Raw genomic sequence first — 23,514 nt, forward strand, 5'->3', positions numbered from 1 at the left:
AATCAGGGGCTTCAAATTTTTATTAGGTAGTATATGGGGGTCCCTGGCGCTATATAAAAACCTGACAGGGAACCTAAATAACTAACTGGCTAACCAGCGTCACCAGTGACACTTCTACTGTGATCGCTGGTGAAAGGGTTAACTAGGGGCAATCAGGGGGTTAAAACCATTATTGGGTAGTATATGGGGGTACCTAGCTATAAAAACCTGGCGGTGAACCTAAAAAAATAACTAGCTACCTAGCAGCACTAGTGACACTAATGCAGCGATCAGAAAAACGATCGCTTAGTGACACTGGCAAAAGGGGGTGAAAGGGTTAACTAGGGGCAATCAGGGGGTTAAAACCATTATTGGGTAGTATATCGGTGTACCTAGCGCTATAAAAACCTGGCGGTGAACCTAAAAAAATAACTAGCTACCTAGCGACACTAATGCAGCGATCAGAAAAATGATTGCTTAGTGACACTGGCAAAAGGGGGTGAAAGGGTTAACTCTAGGGGCATTCAGGGGGTTAAACCTTTATTGGGGGGGTAGGGGGCTACCCTGGACCTAACACTAACTGCCCTGACAGTTTTTACTGTCACAACTGACACTGAATGCAGTGATCAGTAAATAAATGATCACTGCAATCAGTGACACTGTGACTGGGAGGGGGGGGTTAGGTTGTGTGCCTGTGTGTGCCTACGTGTTAGTGTAGTGTTGGTGCACACTTACTTTCACTTCTCCTCGTCGTCCGGTCAAAAAGCCCACCCCGAGGAGAATGACATCACTTCCTCCCTGCCTGTGTTTACTATACACAGTGGGAGGAAGCTTCGCATTCGCCAGGAGCGATCGAGAGGGGGTGGCCAGAAACCAACGGCCATCCCCTCATCCCGGATCGCTCCTGCAGCGAAACGGACCACCGCATCCAGCGGGGGGGGAAGGCAAGCACGTACATGTACATACTTGTGCCTGTACATGCCATTGTGATGACGTACATTGGCATGCGGCAGTCCTTAAAGAGGAGGTCCGTTAAAAAAAAAAAAAAAGTCAGCAGCTGCAAACACTGCAGCTGCTGACTTAATAAACACACTCACCTGTCCAGGGCGCCCGCGATGTCGGCCGCCCGAGGCCGACCCGTCCCTCGGCTCTCGGGTCTCGGCGCCGCCATTCCCTCTAAGGGAAGCAGGCAGTGGAGCTTTATGGCTTCACTGCCCGTTTCCTACTGCGCATGCGCGAGTCCCGCAGCTACTGCGCATGCGCGAGTCCCGCAGAGCTTTCTGAATGGGACGCGCTGTGTTCTGGAACACACAGTTCCCAGAACACAGCGCGACCCATTACCCAGAAGACGCCGCGACGAAGAGAGAAGACAGAAGATCTCCGCGGAGGAGGAAGAGGAAGATTAGGAGAAAGTGCCTAGCAACAGGCATTTCTGGTAAGTAAAAAAAAAAAAATTTTTTTTTCATTTTATTTTTTTAATTTTTTTTGTAATTTTTAATATTTTTTTGTTTTCAGGGTGGCCCTCCACTTTAAGTGGTTAAGCTCACCTGAGCAGACAGCCTTTGCTCTCTGCCTGGGACAGATAAAGTTAGTTAGTGAAGAGAAAAAGGTTGGTAAAAGCTGTTATACAGTTTATGTAGAAACTGACAAGCGGTAGGCTTGTTCAGCCTGGTAGTTAGGGGCTGCATATTGTGTAGTTAGAGCCGAGACTTGGCTAGGATTTGTGTTTTGCTTCTTTTTTCCTTTATTTGTTTTCTGGAACACTGCACAGCACCTGTATTTGGACTTATATATACCACAAATAAACACAGCACTGTTTGTCACTACATCATTGGATGTGGTATCTGTGCCTGAGCAACTGCTCATCCCAGGGAGCTTTGTACCTGCTACCTGTCCCCCAGGTTACACATGGTTGAAAAAAAAAAAAAAAAGTATTTAAATTACATTTTGTATGCTCTCCCTTTGCATGCATGGGTTTTCTCTAGGTACTCGGGTCTCCTCTCACACTGTAAAGACATATTAGGTTTATTGGCTTTGGTATGTCTATGTAAGAAAGCAAGATAGGGACCTTAGATTGTAAGCTCCTTGAGGGCAGGGTCTAATATGAATGTATAATATGTAAAGTGCTTTGTAAATTGCTGGCACTAAATACATTTTTATAATAAATACAATAAATACAAATTGCACAGTGCACATCGCAAACTAAATGGCATCTGGATAAGGTTTACAAATACCTTTAGGCCCCTTTCACACATGCGGACCCATTTGTCCACCCATCCGGTGATAGATGAAAAACGGACATCAATGCATTTCTATGGAAAAAACGGATGTAAACAGATTATTATCCATTTACATCAGTTTACATTCAGATCCGTCAACATTCGTTTTTTTTAAATGGATCAAAGTCCTATTTTTGTTCCATTAAAAAAAAAAAACAGAACGGATGAAAAGTAGATGTAAAACGGACAAATGGTCCATTTTTGCATTGGTAGTGGATGTAAAAAAACTGATGTAAACTTTTCTTCTTTGAAAAAACGTGACTGAACTGATGAAATGAGTGGTCCGCATGTGGGAAAGGGACCTTAAATGATTATTCCACTTAAAAATGCTATTAGCCAGAATAAGCATCAAGTACTACAAATCCAATTCTCTCTTCAGGTTCTCCCCTTGTTTGCACATCCCACCCCTGCTCCTGTAACTGGCTGTCTCAAAATAATTTTTGCTCAAATGGCAAGCTGTATGTTACATTAAATGTTGCAAACCCTAGCTTACATATTTTAGATACTGTACTTGGAAAGAATTCAAAGTGCATATAAAGATGTTGAGAGTACAAGGATTCTTATTCTAGCACCAAAACAGATGGCATATGACTATGGCAAATGTTAAACAGCCAACCTAGCAAGGACTCTTAAATAATTCAGCAACTGCATTGTAATGGTCCATTATCAATATGTCCAGAACAGAAGCAAGTAATGAAAAGTAAAAAAAAAAAAAAAAAAGTAAGGAAGAAGAATATTTTAAAATATTTTATAACTGCCAATTCAACATGTTAGGATGGTGCTGCTGCCTGCCGGTCTTTAAAAAACACAACAACAAACTTAAAGAAAATGCGTAGATGAGAAGAATGCTGCTGATTTTAATGTAAAAAATTTAAATTCCAAAGGCACACTCCAAAATCTTGTGGAAAGTGTTCCCAAAAGAGTGGAGGTTGTTAAACCAGCAAAGGGGGGCAACTACATTGTGATGCTCATGGTTTTGGAATGGCTTGTCTATTAATATCATACAAGTATGACGATCGCAACTTTTGGCCATTCAGTGTAATTCTCTGAGAACAGCTTTCCTTTTGTTCTACAGCCTCGTACATACATAACGAGAATATCGGACAAATGATTGTCCGTTTTATTTTATTTTTTGCATGATAGTCTCCCATTGAAAATTAAGGGGTCACTAAAGTTATGAAAGTTCTCGTACAACAGAATACAACTTCGAAAGTGATGTAATGTGTTACATTGTATTCTTTTGTTTCTGAGCATGCATGGTCTTGGTCTTCCGATTTTTTATAAAACGAATACTACACTGATTAAACAAAAAAAAGTTAGTTCTGGTATTGCATGATTACATTTTTTCGTGTTTGTCCCTTTGGATAATTTTGCAATAAATGTCACGATTGGCTCTCAAAAGCTGTGTACTAATGATCAGATTATTGTACGATCATTTCGAAAGCAGTATTTTTAGTCAGATTTTCTGATTGTGTGTTCTAGGTTTAAGCCTACACACAGCAAGACTCAGACAAAGAATGAGGGATAACAACTAGACCCTACAGCACTTAACAGACTCGTGGGTGTAATTTCACACACACACAATGCTTCAGGCTATGAATAACAGCTACACTCTCTGGTTATATGTGGCAGGACTTCCAGTACAACTAGTACATAAAACATACAAAAATTAGTATATAATTATGTCTTGAATCTTTCACGGAAATTAGAACAGTAACACACACTCCGACCTAAAGGCCCATACACACGATATTAAAATCAGAAGTAAAATGTAGTCTGAACGATCTGACAATGTTCGGATCATTAGTATGGTGCTTTCGACATTAGTACTTTTTATGTCCAAAGAAAAATGAAAGAGCTCAGAAATAAAAGAATACATACAAAACTTTTCAAGACATGATGTCACTTCTGAAGTTGTACTCTGTTATAAAAGATATTTCGTATGGGGAGTAATCTCTTCACTGTCGACATAAGACTAGCATGCAACAAAAAAACGGATGAACGGCCGTCCAAAAATCTGATCATTTGTACAAGGCTTAAGAAAAGATCTCCTTTAAAGCCCAATACCAGCCCCAACTTTCAAAGAAGAAATACAGCCAAAGGTGTTATGCACACCTGTGACCTATTTTCAGCAGACAGTCTGCTGTCGGCCGATTTTACATTACAGGACCAGCACCTGGCTCAGCCTCTCAGAGAGCTGCTGAGAGGCTGAGCCAGCCGCTCCCGCTCCTCCAGTCAGCGTGGAGGAGTAGAACAGAGAGCAGGTGACTGACTGTCACCAGCTCTCTGCTCAGGGAGCTCTGAGAACCGAGCGATCGTCAGTGTTTGATCGCTCGATTCTCAGTGATAGAACCAGCGGGGGACAGATGCAGCATTGGGCTGAGACTGCATCCACCTAGGTAAGTATGATTTAAAAATTATTCCCATACTTCTATTTTCATTTTAGTTTTAGAGACTTGGGAGGAGAAAATACTTCCCTTGAGTGGTTACTGCTGCCAGTGACCCTGTTGGGAAAATGAATTTAAGTTCTGGTCCTCTGACAACTCTACAAGAAAATAAGGGTGCAGTTGTCACAAGAACAGTAATAATAAGCCAACAGAGCTCTCTTTCCAATTTTACTGAAAAAAAAGTAAAGACAACTCATGTAGAAGCAGTGGAGAGGTGCTGCTCAGGTAGCGGTATAATCCAATGTTCATGAATATAAAGTATAAAATGTTGCGTCGTGGCTATTAAAGGACGATGAATAAAAGTTTCTATAAAAGTTGCAATTTGTCCCCAGAGAAGAGATTGGCCATTACTTCCTGTCTAAACAAGATGTGAAAGATCTCTCCAGTGGGGTCACTGCAGAAAAGTACCTGGCATAGGTTCTACCCCTTTTTCTTTGGCAGAAGATGGGTTTTGAATTAATGATCAACAATAACTAATTTAACATGGAAACATAGAAAAGTGACGGCAGAAAAAGACTGAGTAGTCCATAGAGTCTAACATTTTTTTTTCCTTTGGTTATTTTTTTATTTTTATTTTTTTGGGGGGGGGGGGGGGAGTTTCTCATTAGCCTTGTTGTCTGACTATAGATCTATGTTAACCCCAAGCATGTTTGAAGCCATATACTTGACTAAAGCAACCCTCCTCCTCCAGTAGTTTATAGAATTGCTGGATAATACTAACTGCTGCTCCCCAATGGTCTGTTCTAATGTCAATTAATGTCTTCCCCTTCTCCACACTCCCAGTAATGCATGTCCCCTCTGCAGTCATGGAAATCATGCAACCTGCCAAAAGATCATGTGAAACAAAGGATGATATCATCTCAACAGTAAAGCTTCATTCACATGGCCGTAAAAAAAAATAAAAAAAGTATATTTTAATCTTAGATCTGACCACAGCTGCATTGTTTTCAATGGAGCTATTCACACAGGTGCATAAACACGCACTACATTCAGACCCACGACATAGAATTAAAAAATCAGCATCTAAGAACATGAGTATAAGCGCATGTATACGCGTTTGTAAGCAAGTAAATGAAGTCTAAACACAGGGGGAAAAAAATCTATTATTATGTAAGAATACAAGTCTTCATGCGTTTAAATGCATCTACATGCAGGTATTTTACTGATCATTATGCAGGAATTTTTCTCCTAGAAATCACAAGTGTAGTAACATCAGTAACCCTTTTTATGGCCATGTGAATGAAACCTAAGAGATACCAGGGGGAAAGACACCTGAGATTCAGGCAGAATAGATAAATTACAAGGAAAATTTCCTTGTTTTGGCTAAGAATTGTAATTTTATTTAACTTTTTCTTTAGGCTCCATTTTAAAGTACATACAGTCTTAAATGAAGTGGACAGTACTGTCAGTGTCTTACAAACCTGTGAATGCAGAGCGCCATCTAGTAGCCACAGAAAACATAGCATTCTCCACAAGCACAGTAAGACATATTTACAGGGGTGTAAATGGCTCAGACAGGCATAATAAAGGAAAGCCATACCATGAGAAATAAATTCCATGTGGTCTCTGAACCTTCCTTTCTGAAAAATCTAGTAACCTGACTGTTATACTGATCCTCTGGCTTCTGTGCTTCAGGAAGTCTGATCAGAAGTTTACTTTCAGAATGCTTGTACCATATTCACCAACACTGAGAAAGGTGCGCATTTTACTGCCCTCTTCCAGGGAAGGCTTTTAAAAAAAAAAAAAAAATTGTGAAAAGGTCACAAGCTGGCCCAAACAACTGATTCCCTTACTAACATGTGCAGCCACTGGATGTGCGCAATAAATTGTATGTAGCCAAAGCTACATACAGTATTGTGTTGCGGGTGCGAGATGAGACCTTCATGTCTCGCACCCAGGAAAAAACCCAGAAAAAAAACTGCGTCAGTCTGAGCTGTGCTCAGCCATTCGTAGAAAGCTTTGTATTCCATCAATAAATACAAAGCTGTCTCTGATTGGCTGAGTCACAGAGGTGGGATGATGATGTCAATCTCTGACTCATTGATGGAATACAAAGCTTTCTATAAATGGCAGAGCATTGCTCAGACCAATACAATTTTGTTCTGGGTGTGAAACAGGAAGGTCTCCTCTCGCACCCATAACACAATGCTGTATACTGTATGTAGCCTCAGCTACACTGGTGACACTAGTTAGCCAGTTAGATAATTACTGTCATGTCAGGTTTTTATAGCATCAGGGTACCCACCATATATTTCTGAATAAAGGTTTAAACCCCTGATTGCCCCCTAGTTATTCCTTTCACCAGTGATCACCGTATTAGTGTTAGGTGTGACGCTGGTTAGTTATTTTGTTTTTTATATCGTCAAGGCACCTGCCATATATTTCCTAATAAAGGTTTAACCCCCTGATCACCCTGCGGGTGACATCAGTTAGGTTTTAGCGTCAGTTAGGGTCCGCGCCACCCCAGGCAGCAGCAGATTATTGCCAGTAGCGCCATCACCCACGCACGCACCACACACCTCCCTTAGTAGTATAGTGTCTGAACGGATCAATATCTTTGATCTGATCAGAGCTATACTAGCGTCCACAGTAGTTTAGGGTTCACAAAAATGCAGCGTTAGTGGGATCAGCCCAGATACCTGCTAGCTATCTAAAACAAAAAGCTGCAGCATCCGCAGAGTCAGGCCTGATCCCTGCGAACGCTAACAGTTTTTTTGGTAGCCTTTGAAGCAGTCACTGACAGTCAGTTGCTCTTTCTCCTTAGTTGTACAAGTAAATTTAGAGGCCAAAATGTCCAGTCAAAGGTACATTAGTGAAGAGGCCTACACGTTTCTGAGCATGACAGATGAGAGTGAAGAGGAAGTCACCCATCTGTCAGATTCAGGCTCAGAATACAAAACCTGTAGACAGCGGCACCCTGACAGATGGCTCTGACGAGTAGTGGTCCCTGCCAAGGTCAGGTGTACCCAATCCTGTTCTTCTGCTGTTGTTGAGGTGCAAGAACCACAGGGCTCTCGTATGGAGCAGAGAGCCTGTACCAGTGCCGATCATCCTTCTGGTGAACTGGCAAGCACCAGCGGCCTAATACTTCCTGGTCGTACATCCCGCAGTGCAGTAACACTTGTTGATGTGGCGAGTCCCATAAGTGCAGTTCAAGCAAGTGAGGTGGCTAGCACAAGTAGTGTCCCGCAGCCATCAAAAAGAGAAACACAGGTCCCTACCATAGTGCCCTTCCTGCTGCATTTGCCCATCCCAATTGGCAACCCACCACTTACAGCAGCGCCCGTACTTCCCCCATTCATTGGCCAACCCGGAATTCAGGTGGAAACAGCTGATTTTACTTCACTTGATTTTTATTCATCGTTTTTCACAGAAGATCTCTATAGGTCTGTTGTGGACCAAAGAATTTGTATGCTGGTCAATTCATCGCCGCTAATCCCCAGTTGACCCTTGCCAGAGATTGGAAACCTATTACGGTTTCCGAATTCAAGACCTTCCTGGGCCTATCCCTCCACAGGGGTATAATTTTAAAAAAGTGAGTTGCGGTCATATTGGTCCACTGACCCAATTTACTATATGCCCGTGTTCTCTGCCTCCATGACCAGGACATGATACGGGCAGATCTTGCGGTCCATGCATTTCAATGACAATGAATTCTGTGGTCCTCGGGGTGACCCTGGATTTGATCGGCTCCACTAAATAATTCGCCCCCTCGTAAACCACTTCAACCAACAGTTTGCAGCCTTGTTGACGCCTGATCAAGTTGTCTGCAATGATGAGTCCTGATCACTTTTTCTGGCCGCTTGTCAAACAGTATCTTCCCAGTAAGCGTGCCAGATATGGGGTCAAGATGAATAAGCTCTGCGACAGGGCAACAAGCTATACATATAGTTTTATGCAGTGCTCGACAAAACCCGGTCGCCAGGTCGCATTGGCGACTAGAATAAGCGACCTTGCGCCTGGGGCAGCATAGCTGGGGGTATCCCGTCTCCGTGGACCCCCCCCCGCGCGATCGCGTCGGGCCGCGCCGCAGGCGGCCGGTAATTGAGCCCCCGGCTTTGAGGCCTTCTGTGATCCTATGGTTCCTTCTGGAATCTGGCGCCTTCTTGTGGTGGCCGTTGGAATTACAACCAACAATGCTAATGGGCCAGTCTTTCTCCATCCCTTTACTTAGAACCCCTAAACAAAACCAAAAAAAAAAATATATATATATATATATATATATATATATATTATATTATATTATATTATATTATATATTATATTATATTAATATATTAATATATATTTTTTTTATTATTTATTCTAACACCCTAGAGAGTAAAATGGTGGTCATTGCAATACTGTCTGTCACACCATATTTGCACAGCGGACTTACAAGCGCACTTTTTTTGGGGAAAAATTTTTTATTTAATAAAAAAAAAAAAAAGACAACAGTAAAGTTAGCCCAATTTTTTTTTTTTTATATTGTGAAAGATAATGTTACGCCGAGTAAATCGATACCCAACATGTCACGCTTCAAAATTGCGCCCGCTCATGGAATGGCGACAAACTTTTACCCTTTAAAATCTCCATAAGCGACGTTTAAAAAATTCTATAGGTTGCACGTTTTGAGTTACAGAGGAGGTCTGGGGCTAGAATTATTGCTCTTACTCTACCGATCGCAGCGATACCTCACATGTGTGGTTTGAACACCGCTTTCATATATGCGTTCGCTTCTGCACGCAAGCTTGGCAAGACAGGGCGCATTTAAAACAATTTTTTTTTCTTATTTTAACTTTTATTTTTATTTTTTTCACTGTTCTTTAAAAAAAAAAAAAAAATATGTGTCACTTTTATTCCTATTACAAGGAATGTAAAAATCCCTTGTAATAGAAAAAAGCATGACAGGTCCTCTTTTATATATGAGATCTGGGGTCAGAGAGACCTCACATCTCATATTTACACTAAAATGCAATTTAAAAATGTCCCTCTAATAGCTATGGGCAATGACTTGGAGACAGGTGGGGGGCGGCACTATCTTCCCCTCACTCGTCTCCATGTCAGGCCAGGGACAGGTCCAGATCGCCGTCACGGACCTGGCTCCTAACTTTTTTAGCTGGCTCCTAGATTCCAAGCAAATTTGTCAACCCCTGGTTTTATGGTTTATGAGGGAAGACATGGAACTGCCCAGAGTACATAGGGAGCGGGGGTAAGATTGTGTGGGACTTGGTGTCACCCTTATTCGGAAAGGGGTACCAATTGTGTAATAGTTGTCCACGTACAAGCGTGCCACTTTTTAGTCACCTTTTTGATTGTGGAATTGGCGCATTTGGCACAAAGTGATCTAATCGACAGGGCTTCCCCCAACAGCTTGTAGAGTCCCGACTTAGATGGGGGAGAGAGAGCCTGCTTGAAATGTAATCATTTGTTAGCAGTGAAGTGGAGGGTTACACAGAATGTTTTCGTTCGGTCCTCCCTTCACGCAGATACAACTGTCCAAATTCCTATGGTGACTGGTGTTGTGGAGAAATCCCTCTGTGTCCACAAATACAAGCTTAACGTGGAAGGGGTGGATCTCAATGACCAGTTGTTGGCACCGTACTTAATTGCCAGATGGTGGTACAAAAAAGTGTCTGTATATTTATATTTATTCCAATTGGATGAGCAGGATCCTTCCTTAAATTCCAGGAAGTGATCATCACAGCCCTTCTGTTTCCAGACAGTACTATGCCCCACCTTCCCAACACAAATGCAGTAAACAGGCTGTATGAGAGGCTTTTTTGTATGTCCTCCCTGGTAACCCTGCCCACAGAACACCCCAAAGAAGATGTTGTGTTTGCAGAAAACGCGGATTTAGGTATGACACCTGCTTTTATTGTTCCTCCTGTCCTGACCAACCTGGTCTCTGCATTGGTGGCGGTTTCAAACGCTACCACACACTAGTGGAATATTAGCATAGGGTACAGAATTGCAGTCCTAGGGTACACTTACACAGGGTCTCGAAAGATGAGATGGTCATCACATTTTGAGAGACCCTAATCTGGAACGTTTACAGTTTATTTAAAAGTGCAAAAAAAAAAAAAAAAAAACCCACACAAAAACACAAAAAAAATAAAAATGCCAAAAATAGTTGTCGTTTCATTTTTTTCTCTCTCTATTGTTCTCTCGCTTATGTTCGCTCTCTATTGTCCGCTCTTTATTGTTCTATATCCATTGTTCTCTCTTTATTGTTCCTGTATTTTAGAACTGTAATGTTTTATTTTTACTAGGTTTTATTGTATTTGCTTTGCAGGTATGGTATGTCTTACTGCTATAATACTGTAAAGTAACTTTGTGTTATTGTTGACCATTGTTTGCTTTTCAGGTACACCATACACCATTGAGCTGCAGCACTGATTTATTTATCTTGACAGCAACAGCGTTTGCTCTCACGATATGTAAAGCCGTGACTACAGCACTGTATGAGGTGATTTCACCACCACAGTTAAAAAAAAATAGCATATATCCCGAAGCATGGGGGCAGGGGTGGAGGGGCTTCGGCATATATATTTTTAGGCACAGATTGCAGTAAAAAAATCAAGTTGTTTTATTGAGTTAATATTTTATCGTTACTATTGTAACTCCATTATTACTCCAGCGCTGTAGGAGGTGATTTTACCACCACAGTTAAAAAAACAAAACAAAAAAAAACCACCAATCTCTTTTTTATGTTCAGCCCACAGGCTGAATGAAAAAAAGAACATTGCAATATATGCCCAACAAGGACCAGCAATGTACTGGTATGAGTGGTTATACCAGAATGAAGCCTGCAGGTTTAGGTATCATCTTGCTATCATTCTTTTTAGCCAGCGGTCGGCTTTCATGTAAAAGCAATCCTAGCGGCTAAATGCTTTTACAAGAAGTGGGAGGACCCCCCCCCCCCCCCACAGTCTTACATGGTTTTCTCTGGTTCTCCTGTCTGAACAGGGAATCTGAGAATGCAGCCGGTGGTTCCGCCAGCTGACCATAGAGCTGATCAGAGACCAGAACAGCCAATCATCTCTATGGCCTAAGAAACCGGAAGCTACGAGCATTTCATGACTTATGTTTCCACAAATATAAATAGCCATTGAGAAATTGGGAAAGCATTTTATTACAACGATCTTGATGTGGTCAGATGCTTTGAGCGCAGAGGAAAGATCTAGGGCAGTGATTCTCAACTAGGGTTCCGCCAAAGGTTGCTAGTGGTTCCTTCAGCATTGGGCAATTTCTGCCTGTCAGAAGTTCTCACTGACACCATTGATCTTTTTAGCTATCTGTAAGGAGATAATTCTTCCCAATGACAACAATTGTAAGGACCATTCTTCCCACTGACCATCACACTATTGTATCATGAGTTGTAGACGTCTAATTTTTAGCAGGGGTTCCCCGAGACCTGAGAACTATTTCAAGGGTTCCTCTGTGTTGAAAAGGTTGAGAAAGGCTGATCTAGGGTCTTAAATAAAATAACAAAGCAAAATAAATAAATAAAAGCACCCCTGTCCCTTATCCCCCCGTGCTGACGCTCAAAGGCAAACACAAGCGTGGGTCTGGTGTTGTAAATATGAAGAGCAATTGCACCATGCATGTGAGGTATCACCGAGAACGTCAGATCGAGGACAGTAATTTTAGCAGTAGACCTCCTCTGTAAATCTAAAGTGGTAACCTGTAAAGGCTTTTTAAAATGTATGTAGTTCGTCCCCGCTGCATGTTTGTGCGCACTTTTGAAGCATGTCCTGTTTGGTATCCATGTACTCTGCATAAGATCATCTTTTTTTATTTCATCAAACATTTGGTCAATATAGTGTGTTTTAGTGCATTAAAATGTAAAAAAAAAAAAAAAAAAGTGTTTTTCCCCCCAAAAAATTGCTTTTGAAAAATCACTGCGCAAATACTGTGTAAAAAAAAATAAAAAAAATAAAACACCCACCATTTTAATCTATAGGGCCTTTGCTTTAAAAAAAAAATCTATAATGTTTGGGGGTTCAAAGTAATTTTCTAGCAAAAAAAAATATTGCTCAAACATGCCATGGGCATATGTGAAATTACACACCAAAACACATTCTGCTGCTTCTCCCGAGTATGGAGATACCACATGTGCGAGACTTTTTGGGGGCCTAGCCGCATGCAGGACCCAAAATCCAAGCACCGCCTTCAGGCTTTCTAAAGTTGTAAAATTGTCATTTTACTCCTCACTACCCATTACAGTTATGGAGGCCCTGAAATGTCAAGATAGCACAAATTTTGTTTGGGTACAGGATTGCATGACTGCGCAAATACCAGTTAAAGAAGCGCAGTGCCAAATTGTAAAAAGTGCTCTGGTCATTGAGGAGCCAATTCTTCTGGGGCTGAAATGCTTAATGTTCAAAATCTGGAAACAGGGGCACATTAAAGAAAACCTGTATTGAGACCAACACCTTGTTTGGCAATGCTACTTTTCTGGTACGCAGAATATGTCAGTGGCTTCACCGCTTTCTGATTCACAGACCTGGAACAATTACACCCATCTGGACATCTAGGTTCTATATGAATTTACTTGCTTGCTCTAACTCAGTGACCACTAAACTAGAGACATCCAAGTAACAATAAATACATGATCACACTCAACCCAATGAATATAAACCTGGGTGGAAAGGAATCACCTATTTACTGTTTAGCTGGCAACCAATTTATGGCATTGATAAATATTTGAGGATTGAATTTTTTAGTTTTCGTTTGGACACAGGTCCTCGTACCTATATGAGCTTGCTGCACATCCAATTCTAAAATCTTAGGTATAAATATAAGTTTACAACCTGCCCTCCTTTCTTGTGGCTATACCATCTTCCACTCTTCTAGGACAGCATTCAACAAGATTTTGGAGGTGAGGTACTGATGATGGATGAGAAGACCTGGCTCACTATCGGCGTTCCCATGCATTCCAAAGGTGTTCTGTAGAGTCTTCCACAGTCTTTCAGTGAAGTTCTTCCACACCAAACTAATTAAACTATGTCTTTATGAAGCTAGCTTTGTACACAGGGACACAGTTATTCTGGAACAATAAAGTGAATTCTTCAAAAACACAATTGTCTAAAATGTCTTTGCTGTAGAATTAACAGTACCCCTCACTGGAAATACCTGAGCTCAATCAATTGGAGATGTGTACACATACGTCTGTCTGTATAGTGTACTTCACAAAGTACAGGTGTAACCTCCCAACATTTCATATCTCAATATCTCTCACCTTCTTCTGCAGCACAATGACTTTCCTCTCCTTGACGTCCAGCATGTCTTTGAGGTCATGAATCTCCCCGGATAAGGTGCCTTTCTCTTCAGACATTTCTTGGATCTGTTTTGTCTTTCTATTCAGCATGGTCTCCTTCTCCTCCAGGCGCAATCGAAGTGCATCCACCTATAGAAAAATCACACCAGCTTAAAGTAGAACTCTACTTTTTCTAATGGTTTCCGGTCAACCCCTCCTTCCAAGCAAAAAAAATGATTGTCAGTCTCTACTTATTCTTTCCATGCTCCAGCGCTGTCCGCGACTTCTTCATCAGTCCAATTGCTGGCGGGACTCAGAAACAACAAGTCATATAATTCTGTCCAATTCCTGTGAGCACAATCTTTTGTTTATACACCCACTAGGGGGAGCATTATCAGGCAGGTTGGGTTCACAGTAATCCAGGTATGAGTGACACTCGCATGTCATTATGTGAGCGATCCTGGAAGAATGCCTGCCCCCGTTGCTGCCGCTGGATGATGAGGTGGAAAAAGTAACGCAAAGTATTTGTTTTTCAAATAAAGAACACTTGGGGTGGGTCTTTGGGGGATAATGGGAATCCCGAGGTTCTACTTTAAAGGAGAAGTCAAGCCTGAGCTCGTTTGGCTGGGCTTCTCCTAAGGGTCACAGGAGTGTAATTCATTTTGTTCCCCTGTAACCTCTGTAAACCTTTTCAGCAGAGAGAGGTCTGAAGTCCACTTTCTGCTGACTTCAGAAGGATCAGTCCAGGCACCGCGTCATCCCAACTTCCGAAGTCTGGATCCGCCAGGTGCCTGGACTGATGACAGTCTCAGCTCGCCGAGAGGCTGGGATGGTCACTCCACACCCCTCCACAGCTCAGCGATCGAGTGAGCGTGGAGGAGCAAAGCAGGAGAGCTGCTGATTAACAGGAAGCAGCTCTCCGCCTCTGCTTGGGAGGTGAGAGAACCGAGCCATCTGTGGTGTTCGGTGGCTCATTTCTCAGTGAAGAAGCAGTGGGTTACCGATGCTGCATCCACCTAGGTAAGCATGATGGGCCAATAAAAAAATAAAAATAAATAAATAAAAAACTACTACTTAACATGTTACCAAAGGTGAACTTATCCTATGTAGGCACTTTAATAAATTAAAAAAAATACAGGTAAGAGAAACATTTCAGAGAACTGTCAGTTCACTATAAACTAGTGACACCATTGCGACAGGAGACCCTCTGTACCCCTCGTGTCACTGTAATTTCAAGGCCACAGAATAACTAGCAAAAGGTGAAAATTTGCTTAGTGGGTCCTATATTAACATTCCATTGCTTTTGTTTCTTACCTCAGTCTGCAAAATAGCTGCGCGCTGCTCCTTTGCGGTAAGTGATTCCTTCAGGACCTCCACATGCTGTTTGCTGTCAGAAAACTGGTTGTTGAGGGTCTCCAATTTGGTCTGTACTGCCAGCAACTCTGTGTCCTTACGAGAAAGCTCCTGCTTGACTTGCCCAATCTGTATGGGGCAAAATGAGTCATAGAAAACAGTGAATTGGGGCAGGAACACAAGACAAAGAATGCAAATATTCATTTGTACATGTTACAAGGCACACAATTAACTCTTACCATCTATACTCAAATGGAGACTGATCAGCAATCTACAGGCCTTATCTCATGAGCATCCTCAGGAGAGTAGAGGACTGTGTGAGATCTGAGCCTGTACCTAAAACAAACTGAACTTTTGCAACACTGATACCTATTGCAACAGAATATCCCGTATAACACATGTTCATTTTTCACATGAGCTCTTAGGCCGGCCATAGACTTTTCTAATCTTGGCCGGTTCAGCAGGGACCAGCTGAGATTTGAACTATGTGTAGGCAGCATGTCTGATTTTCAGGATGCGATTATTGCCAGTGTCTATAGCCATTAGCAATAATCACTGTGTGATTCCGGCAGGGATGGCTTCTCATACCCTCATCCTCCTCCCAGCCGCGAGAACACAACAGATCAGCGAGAGAGATTCCCCCATTAACACTGACTGTTGATGGGGGAATCTAGCAAAATGGTATCTATGGCCATCTTTAGTCCACCAGTTCAAGTTAATGGGCAGAGGACTGTTAATTAGTGAACAGCCTAAAAAGCAAAATAATCCGTTTTGGGTGGACTTGTGGCTATGTCTAAATCATGCTTACACTATGTGTAGTCTTCAAAGCACAACTCCATTAAAAAAATAGGATTTCTAAAACAGCTTACCTGTAAAATCCTTTTCTTTGATGTACATCAGGGGACACAGAGCCATAGTAATAACTATGTGGGTTATATCGGCATATCAGGTGCTGGACACTGGCACGCCCCTTAAGGTGTGAACTTCTCCCATATAACCCCTCCCATTACTGGGAGTCCTCAGTTTTGCAGCCAAGCAATCAAAGTGTATAAGAAGAAGAAGGGAGGGACCTCTGTGTCCCCTGATGTACATCAAAGAATAGGATTTTACAGGTAAGCTGTTTTAAAAATCCTATTTTCTTTTCTTACATCAGGGGACACAAAGCCATAGTAATAACTATGTGGGATGTCCCATAGCAATGGCAACTGAGGGGGGGGAGACAGAATCAAGGAAACAGGAGGCCAGAGGACTCATACTGCAGCCTGCAGTGTATGCTGTGCCCAAGGGCAATATCCTCATGACCTTTAATATCCATTTGAAGAAAAAAAAAAAAAAACAATCGGATAAACGTCTGAACCAAAGACCAATGTTGCGGTCTTACAGATCTGAGCCATAGAGGCCTAATGATGCACCACCCAAGAGACACTTAAGTGTATAATTATTGGTTTGTGTGATCACGGACATATGTACGCAAATGATCATGTACATATGTGTGCAGGTGATCACGTACATATGTGTGCAGATAATCATTGGGACATGTGATTTTAGTGGGACATATTTTTTTTATTTGGGGACATGTGTGTTTTGGGGACGTGTGTTTACACTGTGTGGTGATATGTGTTTACACTAGACTAGTGATCAGTGAGTAAAAAGCTGTAAAAACAGCTCATACTCACTGATCACCAGCCGGCTGCAGTGATCTGCTCTCCTCTCCTCAGCGACGACTTCTGTGTGAGGAGAGGAGAGCCGATTGCCTAGCAACCGGCTGTTTGTTTTGATCACATGACGGCTGTGATTGGACACGGCCATCATGTGATCAGGAGGGCCAATCACAGAGCCCTCCTGCCGATCCAAGATGCGCAGTGTCCAGGTGTCCGGGACACTCTGGCAGTACAAACAAAACCTGTGTTTTGTGAACCTGAGCGGTCGGCCTTAAATAGATTCTGATTGCTCTTACTACATCAAGAGACTGTGGTGCTTTCTCTTCTCCAGATTAAGGCTTCTGGGGAGAAACAAGGAAGAATAATATCTTGGTTTAACTGAAAACCTGTTACCACTTTTGGTAAGAATTCAGGATGAGGACATCAAACCACCTCATCCTTATGCATGATGAAATATGGCTCTTACAAGACAGAGCCGTTAGTTCCAATACTCTTCTAGCAGAAGAAATGGCAAGCAAAAAAGATTATCTTTCTTGTCAAAGAACCAAGAGAACTTCTCGTAAGGTTCAAACGGCTGATTTAACAAACCCCACAAGACCAATTTTAAATCCTAAGGATTTAGAGATGCCTTGATAGGGGAAATAAACCGCGTTAACCCCTGAATAACCTACGCACCAAGAGTGGGAAGCAAGAGGTCGTAGGAAAAGACATTGACACGCCCTGGATTTGGCTCTTGATAAAAGTCAAGGCCAGCTTCATTTCAGATCCCATATGCAGGAATCCTGCCTTTTTACATACTTCCTGGGGTGCCAACCCCTGGATCCATACCAAGAAACCTAATGCCTTCCAAATTCTACAGTAAGTGATTCTGGAAGCCAGCTTCCTGGCATTAGTCAAAGTAGACACTATTGAAGGAGATCACCCACGATCTTTTATAGAATGGGATTCAACAGTCAAACCTGTTAAACTCCTTGTCCGTAAGGACTTCAAATGCCCTCTTTATGATCTCGATAAATTAAGATATTCTGGGACCCGCTGGGGCCACCAGAATCACTTCCTTCTGTTCCTGCTTAATCCTGCAGTGAAGGCTCGGAAGTAGCAGAGCTGGAGGAAATGCATAGATCGGCGAGAACTGATCCTCTGGGAAGACTAATGCGTCTGTTCCACCTGCTATCGGACCCCTTGTTTGACAAAGTCGTTGACCTTATTAATGAATCTGGACGCGAATAGGTCCATGTCTGGAGTACCCATCTGACATACTGCTAGAAAGATGTCAGGGTGAAGAAATCATTCTCCCGGAAATAATTGTTGGGGTCTCAAGTAGTACGCCTGAAATAGTAAAATTGCCGATAGGCAAGGAGTGTTTTGTTATGCCAAAGCTAGAACATTATTCACCTCTTTTTGGGCTGCACGACTTCTTGTGCCTCCCCTGGTGATCGATGTAAGCCACCACCGTGGCTCTGTCAGACTGAATCCTGTCAGGACAGTCCCGTAATATGACCACCAAGATTCTATGGCCAGATGTACTGCCTGAAACTTCCAACAAAGTAACCTGGACCATCTCCCCAACATAGAAGGATGGCATCTGTTGTTAACACCTTGCAGGATAAAGATTTTCCCTCCTGCTGGATAACAACCACCAATATAGGCTCTGACCTATGTTGGGAGCCAAGCATATTGGAAACAAACAAGGTCTGAAACTTCTTTATTCCAGACCGACAGGATGGTGTCTTGAAGCAGTCTTTGAATAAAACTATGCATGAGGGACGGCCCTGAAGGAGGCCACCATTTCCCCTAAAAATCTCCTGCAGCCAAAATGAAGGAATTTTCCTTTTCTGATAAGTTGAATTAGTCCTACAATGGAACTGATCCATGTCTGGGGTAAGAATACCTTCTTCTGTATGGCATCTATAACCAGCCCCCCAAGTAACCTCCTTGATGGTTTTAAGGAGAATCTTCCTAGGCTGAGAATCCAACCTAGAGATTTCAGCTATCTACAGCTGAGATCAGACTCTGGTTTTAGATCTGAGACTGAATGATCTATTCAAATTAGATCTTCTAATAGGCTAGGACCGCTATGCAACTCCCCACCTTGCAGGATCGACACAGCTGATCGAATTATGAAAGGATCGGATGTTTAAGCGCCGATTCAGATCTCCGAGATCTAGAGTGGGTCTTACCTCTCTGCTTGGCTCTGGGACCTTAAAAAGGTTTGAGCCACAAACCCCTGTACCACAAAGGGAATCTCTGATATCACCGACTGGGATAACAGCTGATCCAGAGACCAGAAAGAGACACTTCTCTTCTTTCCTTATCTTTTTTTTTTTTCTCTATGGAACCTTAGGAGCATTCTTTGAGGAGACGGACACTCTTGTATAAAGACTGCCGCATCAGCAGCCCCAAGGACCCCACAGGCAGCACCCAAACAGGACCCGAACCCCAGTGCCTCAGATCGAAAGCAGACTGGGCCATCCGGGACCTCCTTTATTGGTAAAGAGAGCTTTACCCCTTTTGGATGTACTTATCCACTCTAAATAGTCGTACCCCAGGAAGGGACAGACTGGCTAAGGGTTTTCACCTGGTGCTTCGGCTGATCAATATCTCAGCCATGGACCTCAGCAAAAATGCACTAGTCCAAATATAAGCCATAGGGCTTAAACGATCGAGTCCTTCATAGTATCTGTGAGACACAGTGCGTCAAATGCACCAGCCCCTTGCCGGGCCTGCTGATCAGGCACAACTTTCAGGTATCTCACACCTGTTCCTTAACCCCTTGGCGTGACTCAAAATGTGCTCCAACACAATAGTGGAGCAGACATTAAAGGGTTAATGGACTGAGCTACTTCAATTGCAGCCAGAACTGCAAAATACATCTTGTCTTTAAAAGGAAAATCCAACCTTAACTTGCTGGATCCTTTAACATCAGTGCATTATCCACTGGACATGTGAGACTCTGCTCACTGAGGCGATTGCAGCAATAATTGCTGGAACCTCCCATTTCTTTCATAGAAATGTTCCCATTCAGAATATATAAGTTGTGCATGAATAGGAAAAAACATCCCCAAGTGGGGAGGTTCAAATGAACCCTATTAGAGGTAGATACCGCAAGAGCCTGTGTCAAGCAACAAAAGGGTTAAGTAAGGGAGTAGACAAACCCCTGACCTGTGCGGCTACTCCCTCCCTGTTAGGATTCTCTGAAGAGGAAAAATAAGTATCTTCCAATATTTGGGAAGATCTACCTGATCCCCAGCCTCCTGCACCTCAACAAAAGGGCCCAGAGGACTAGATGGGAATCTGCTATATGAGAGGAGAGAACAGAATTGGGACTTTAAATGAAGCACACATCAGTAAGAGAATAAGTCAAGTGACTGCAATGAATATTTATTTTGTATAGTCCATGATAAGTCATACAAACATTTTGGGCATCAACCTCTAAAATGCTCTGGGCATAAAGCCTCCATACAATGAGTCATGGACTAATATTTCACAATAATTTACAATCCAAAAAGCATTCTGCTATGTTTAGTCTTACTCTGGAGAGACATCATAGCAATAATCTTTTAAACGGTAGAAGAAAAACTTGCTTGTATGAAATACACAGGGACAGAAGTGTTCTGCCCTTGACGGCTTCATCTGACTGGCTGTCAGGAAAGGTTCCCAGCACTGGTAATATCGATCATTTGGCATGCAGTACTGAGATCCACCAGCAGGTGTCGCCTGGCAGTTTTGAGCTGTCAGAAGAGCTTTTCCCTGCTGGAATTATGTCATCTTTGGCCCGCAGTACCTGCGTCCACCAGTGGAGGGATCCTGGCAGTGTGGAGCAAGTATTACCTTCTGCAATCAGGAGCCACATGACTGATAGCAGCCATAGTATAAATACCCGGCAAGTGCACACGCACCTTGCCCTGGTATTGTCCTTGTGCCCTGACCTACAGCCTGTTTATCTGTTACCTGATCCTGAACCTTGATTCCTGCATCCTGCCTCCTGAACCTGTTGTACCAGATCCTGTCTATTCCTGCATCCCTGGAACCTTGTCCTGCAACCTGATCCCTTTCTCCTTGTCCCCCCATCTGCTGACCTCCTGTTTATGACCCTGGCCTGGCTTGCCTATGATTCTGGTACTCCCTTTTGCTACATATGCTGGTTTGTTTGTTTATCATCACTGTTTGGTTGTTTGGTTTGTTCACTCAGTTTGTATTGGTGGTGTGTTCACATTTATATGCATTTACTTTAATAAACTTAATTTCACCTATTTATGTCTGGTTCACTCTGTCGCAGTCACACAGTTCTGGTCACATCTAGTTTATGACACTGGCCGTATTTTTCTTTTTACCTCTCGGGGAGGAAAACATTCTTTTTGGAAGGGTTTTTAGTTTGCTGTATACCATTAACCCCTTAGAACCCTTAGAGGGGTTCCTGGCCCCTATGTCACTCATAGCTTACAGTACAAAGCAGAGGCAGTACCAGCAAAATAATGTTTCACTTGCTAGACTACAGTACAATAACTGCTATTAGTCCTAGCTATACGGTACAATGTTGCCAAAAGGAAAATGCCTGTGTCACCAAACCTGACCAGCAACCATTCTGCTCTGTCCCTCTACCGCCAGGCAGTAGCTTCTCTTGCAGAGCTCTAACTATTTCCTACACATGTGGCCGGCATCTGATGCTGTTTAGCCATGCCCCCGCGTGAAAACGCCCACCCCCTTCCTGTTTAAAACAGGGAAGCGAATCTCCCACGTGAGCACCAGAATCATGGTGGGCGGCGGGGGGGGTAAATCCTCCGCTCGGCGAGCGGCCGCGACTTGCCCAAAAAAAGTCTTACTTTTCTTCTTTTTTTAAAGAAAAAGGCAGCTGGCATTCAAATAGATCAAAAATCGCCAATCTGGGGGCCCAGGAAGTGACCAGACCCCCCTTCATACCTGAAGGTCTGAGCTGGCATGAACGGAGAGGAGAGTGGAGCTTCTGCTGTTTCCAGCGTCAGAATGGTGAGTGCTCAATACAGCATCCAGTGGTGACAGATAGACATGACAACACAATACATGGAAGGAGAGATTATCTCTCCTACCTTTCCTCGCAGCAGGGTTTGTCAGAGATAAAAAAAAAAAACAATCTTCGCCCTTCACGGTAGGCTCCGAGACCTTGAAAGAAAGCCTTCAGGAACAGGGGTACACTTAGGTAATCCCGCAATCCTGGACCTGTGAGAAGACCCTGCCAGCAAACTTTTTTGGCCTTACTACCAAAAAGTACTGGATCCCAGGGCCTAGCTTAAAAGCATTCGCAAGCAAAACCTTGTGGCTTCGGATGACGAGGCCCGGGTACCATTCATTTAGTCCATTACGGATACATCAGAAAGGATCCAGTCAAGATGACTGGCTCTCATCAAAGGATTACTGCCCATGTAGCTCAGTACACACATCCTTACACATGCCTAACACCTTAGACACTGGCGAAAAAAACTGAGGACTCCCAGTAATGGGAGGGGTTATATGGGGGAAGTTCATGCCTTAAGGGGCATGCCAGTGTCCAGCACCTGATATGCCGATATAACCCACATAGTTTTATTTTTGATTTAGTTGGGAGGAGAACAGCCTCTATTAGATTTTTACTGAGGTCTGAGTGCCTATTAGGGAGCTTTCTTCTTGCTTTCTGTCAAGACAGGAAGAGACTGGAAATCTCTCCAATGAGGAAATGGACAAAAACATGTTTTTTTAGTAAAGTGAGGAAGGGGTTAGAATTTTCTGACAATCCTGAATTTCTTTCCATACCTTCCTGTCCCATTAACAACTGTACCTCCGGTTTCTAGAATGGTTGTCAAAGGGCCAGGAAGTGATGGCAAATTGAAATTTTCAAAAAAAGAGGAATTTTGACATAACTGTAAATTCAGTTTTTTTAAATACAATACAAGACACTAGTATAAATTCATAGACCATGGATTATATGTTGCTACCTTCTGGTGATTGGACACAAAAAAAAAAAAGCTTTGCTAGGTCCGTCCCCTTGTGTCCCCATGTAACTCCACCCACTCGGTTCCAGTTTTGTTAGCCAACAACAGAGAAATTACAGAGAATAGAAGAAATGGACCTGTGTCCCGTTTCGTACTCCAAGGTAAAGGAATTTATAGGCATGTCAAAATTACGCTTTTCTTTATTGGACGGAACAAGACACAGGAATCTTATCATAGATCATAGGACATCCCCAAGCAATAATCAAATGGTGGTCAATAAGACAGCTAAACTGTAGAAACAGGCTCACAGGAAGAAAAAAAAAGGCCAATGGGCCTCAAAATAAACTGTTAACAGTAGAAACAACCTCACTGCAGGAGAAAATGCAGAGGTTTTTCATTAGCCCACTAGGGGGAGCCCTTTTCCCAAAGATTACCAAGCTAGAGAAACATTGTGTGACCAAATGGGGATGTAAAGGGAGACATCGAAAATAAGAATGGAATGCGCCAACATAGGGAATATCCTGTGCTAAGGATATAAGGAAATTCCCTGCTCATGCCATCATGACTTTATAGGCTAATCAGGATGGCTGTGTGTAGGCAAGCGTCAAG

At 42.7% G+C, this 23,514-nt stretch overlaps 1 protein-coding gene across 17 annotated transcripts in view; it reads right to left on the reverse strand.

Annotated features, from left to right (window-relative positions):
• ERC1 (ELKS/RAB6-interacting/CAST family member 1) overlaps positions 1–23,514 on the reverse strand; it is a 430,374-nt gene that overhangs the window by 218,847 nt on the left and 188,013 nt on the right. For all 17 annotated transcript variants that reach the window (XM_077468912.1, XM_077468911.1, XM_077468908.1 and 14 more), the window contains 2 exons: positions 15,261–15,428; positions 13,929–14,096 (listed from right to left, as the gene is read on the reverse strand). In XM_077468912.1, the coding sequence (XP_077325038.1) occupies positions 13,929–14,096; positions 15,261–15,428 (336 nt within the window). The remainder of the gene's footprint in view (positions 1–13,928; positions 14,097–15,260; positions 15,429–23,514) is intronic.

This window comes from Lithobates pipiens, unplaced genomic scaffold, assembly GCF_037356315.1.
Source record: "Lithobates pipiens isolate NorthernLeopardFrog02 unplaced genomic scaffold, aLitPip1_a1.2 Scaffold_8, whole genome shotgun sequence".
NCBI classification, from domain to species: domain Eukaryota; kingdom Metazoa; phylum Chordata; class Amphibia; order Anura; family Ranidae; genus Lithobates; species Lithobates pipiens.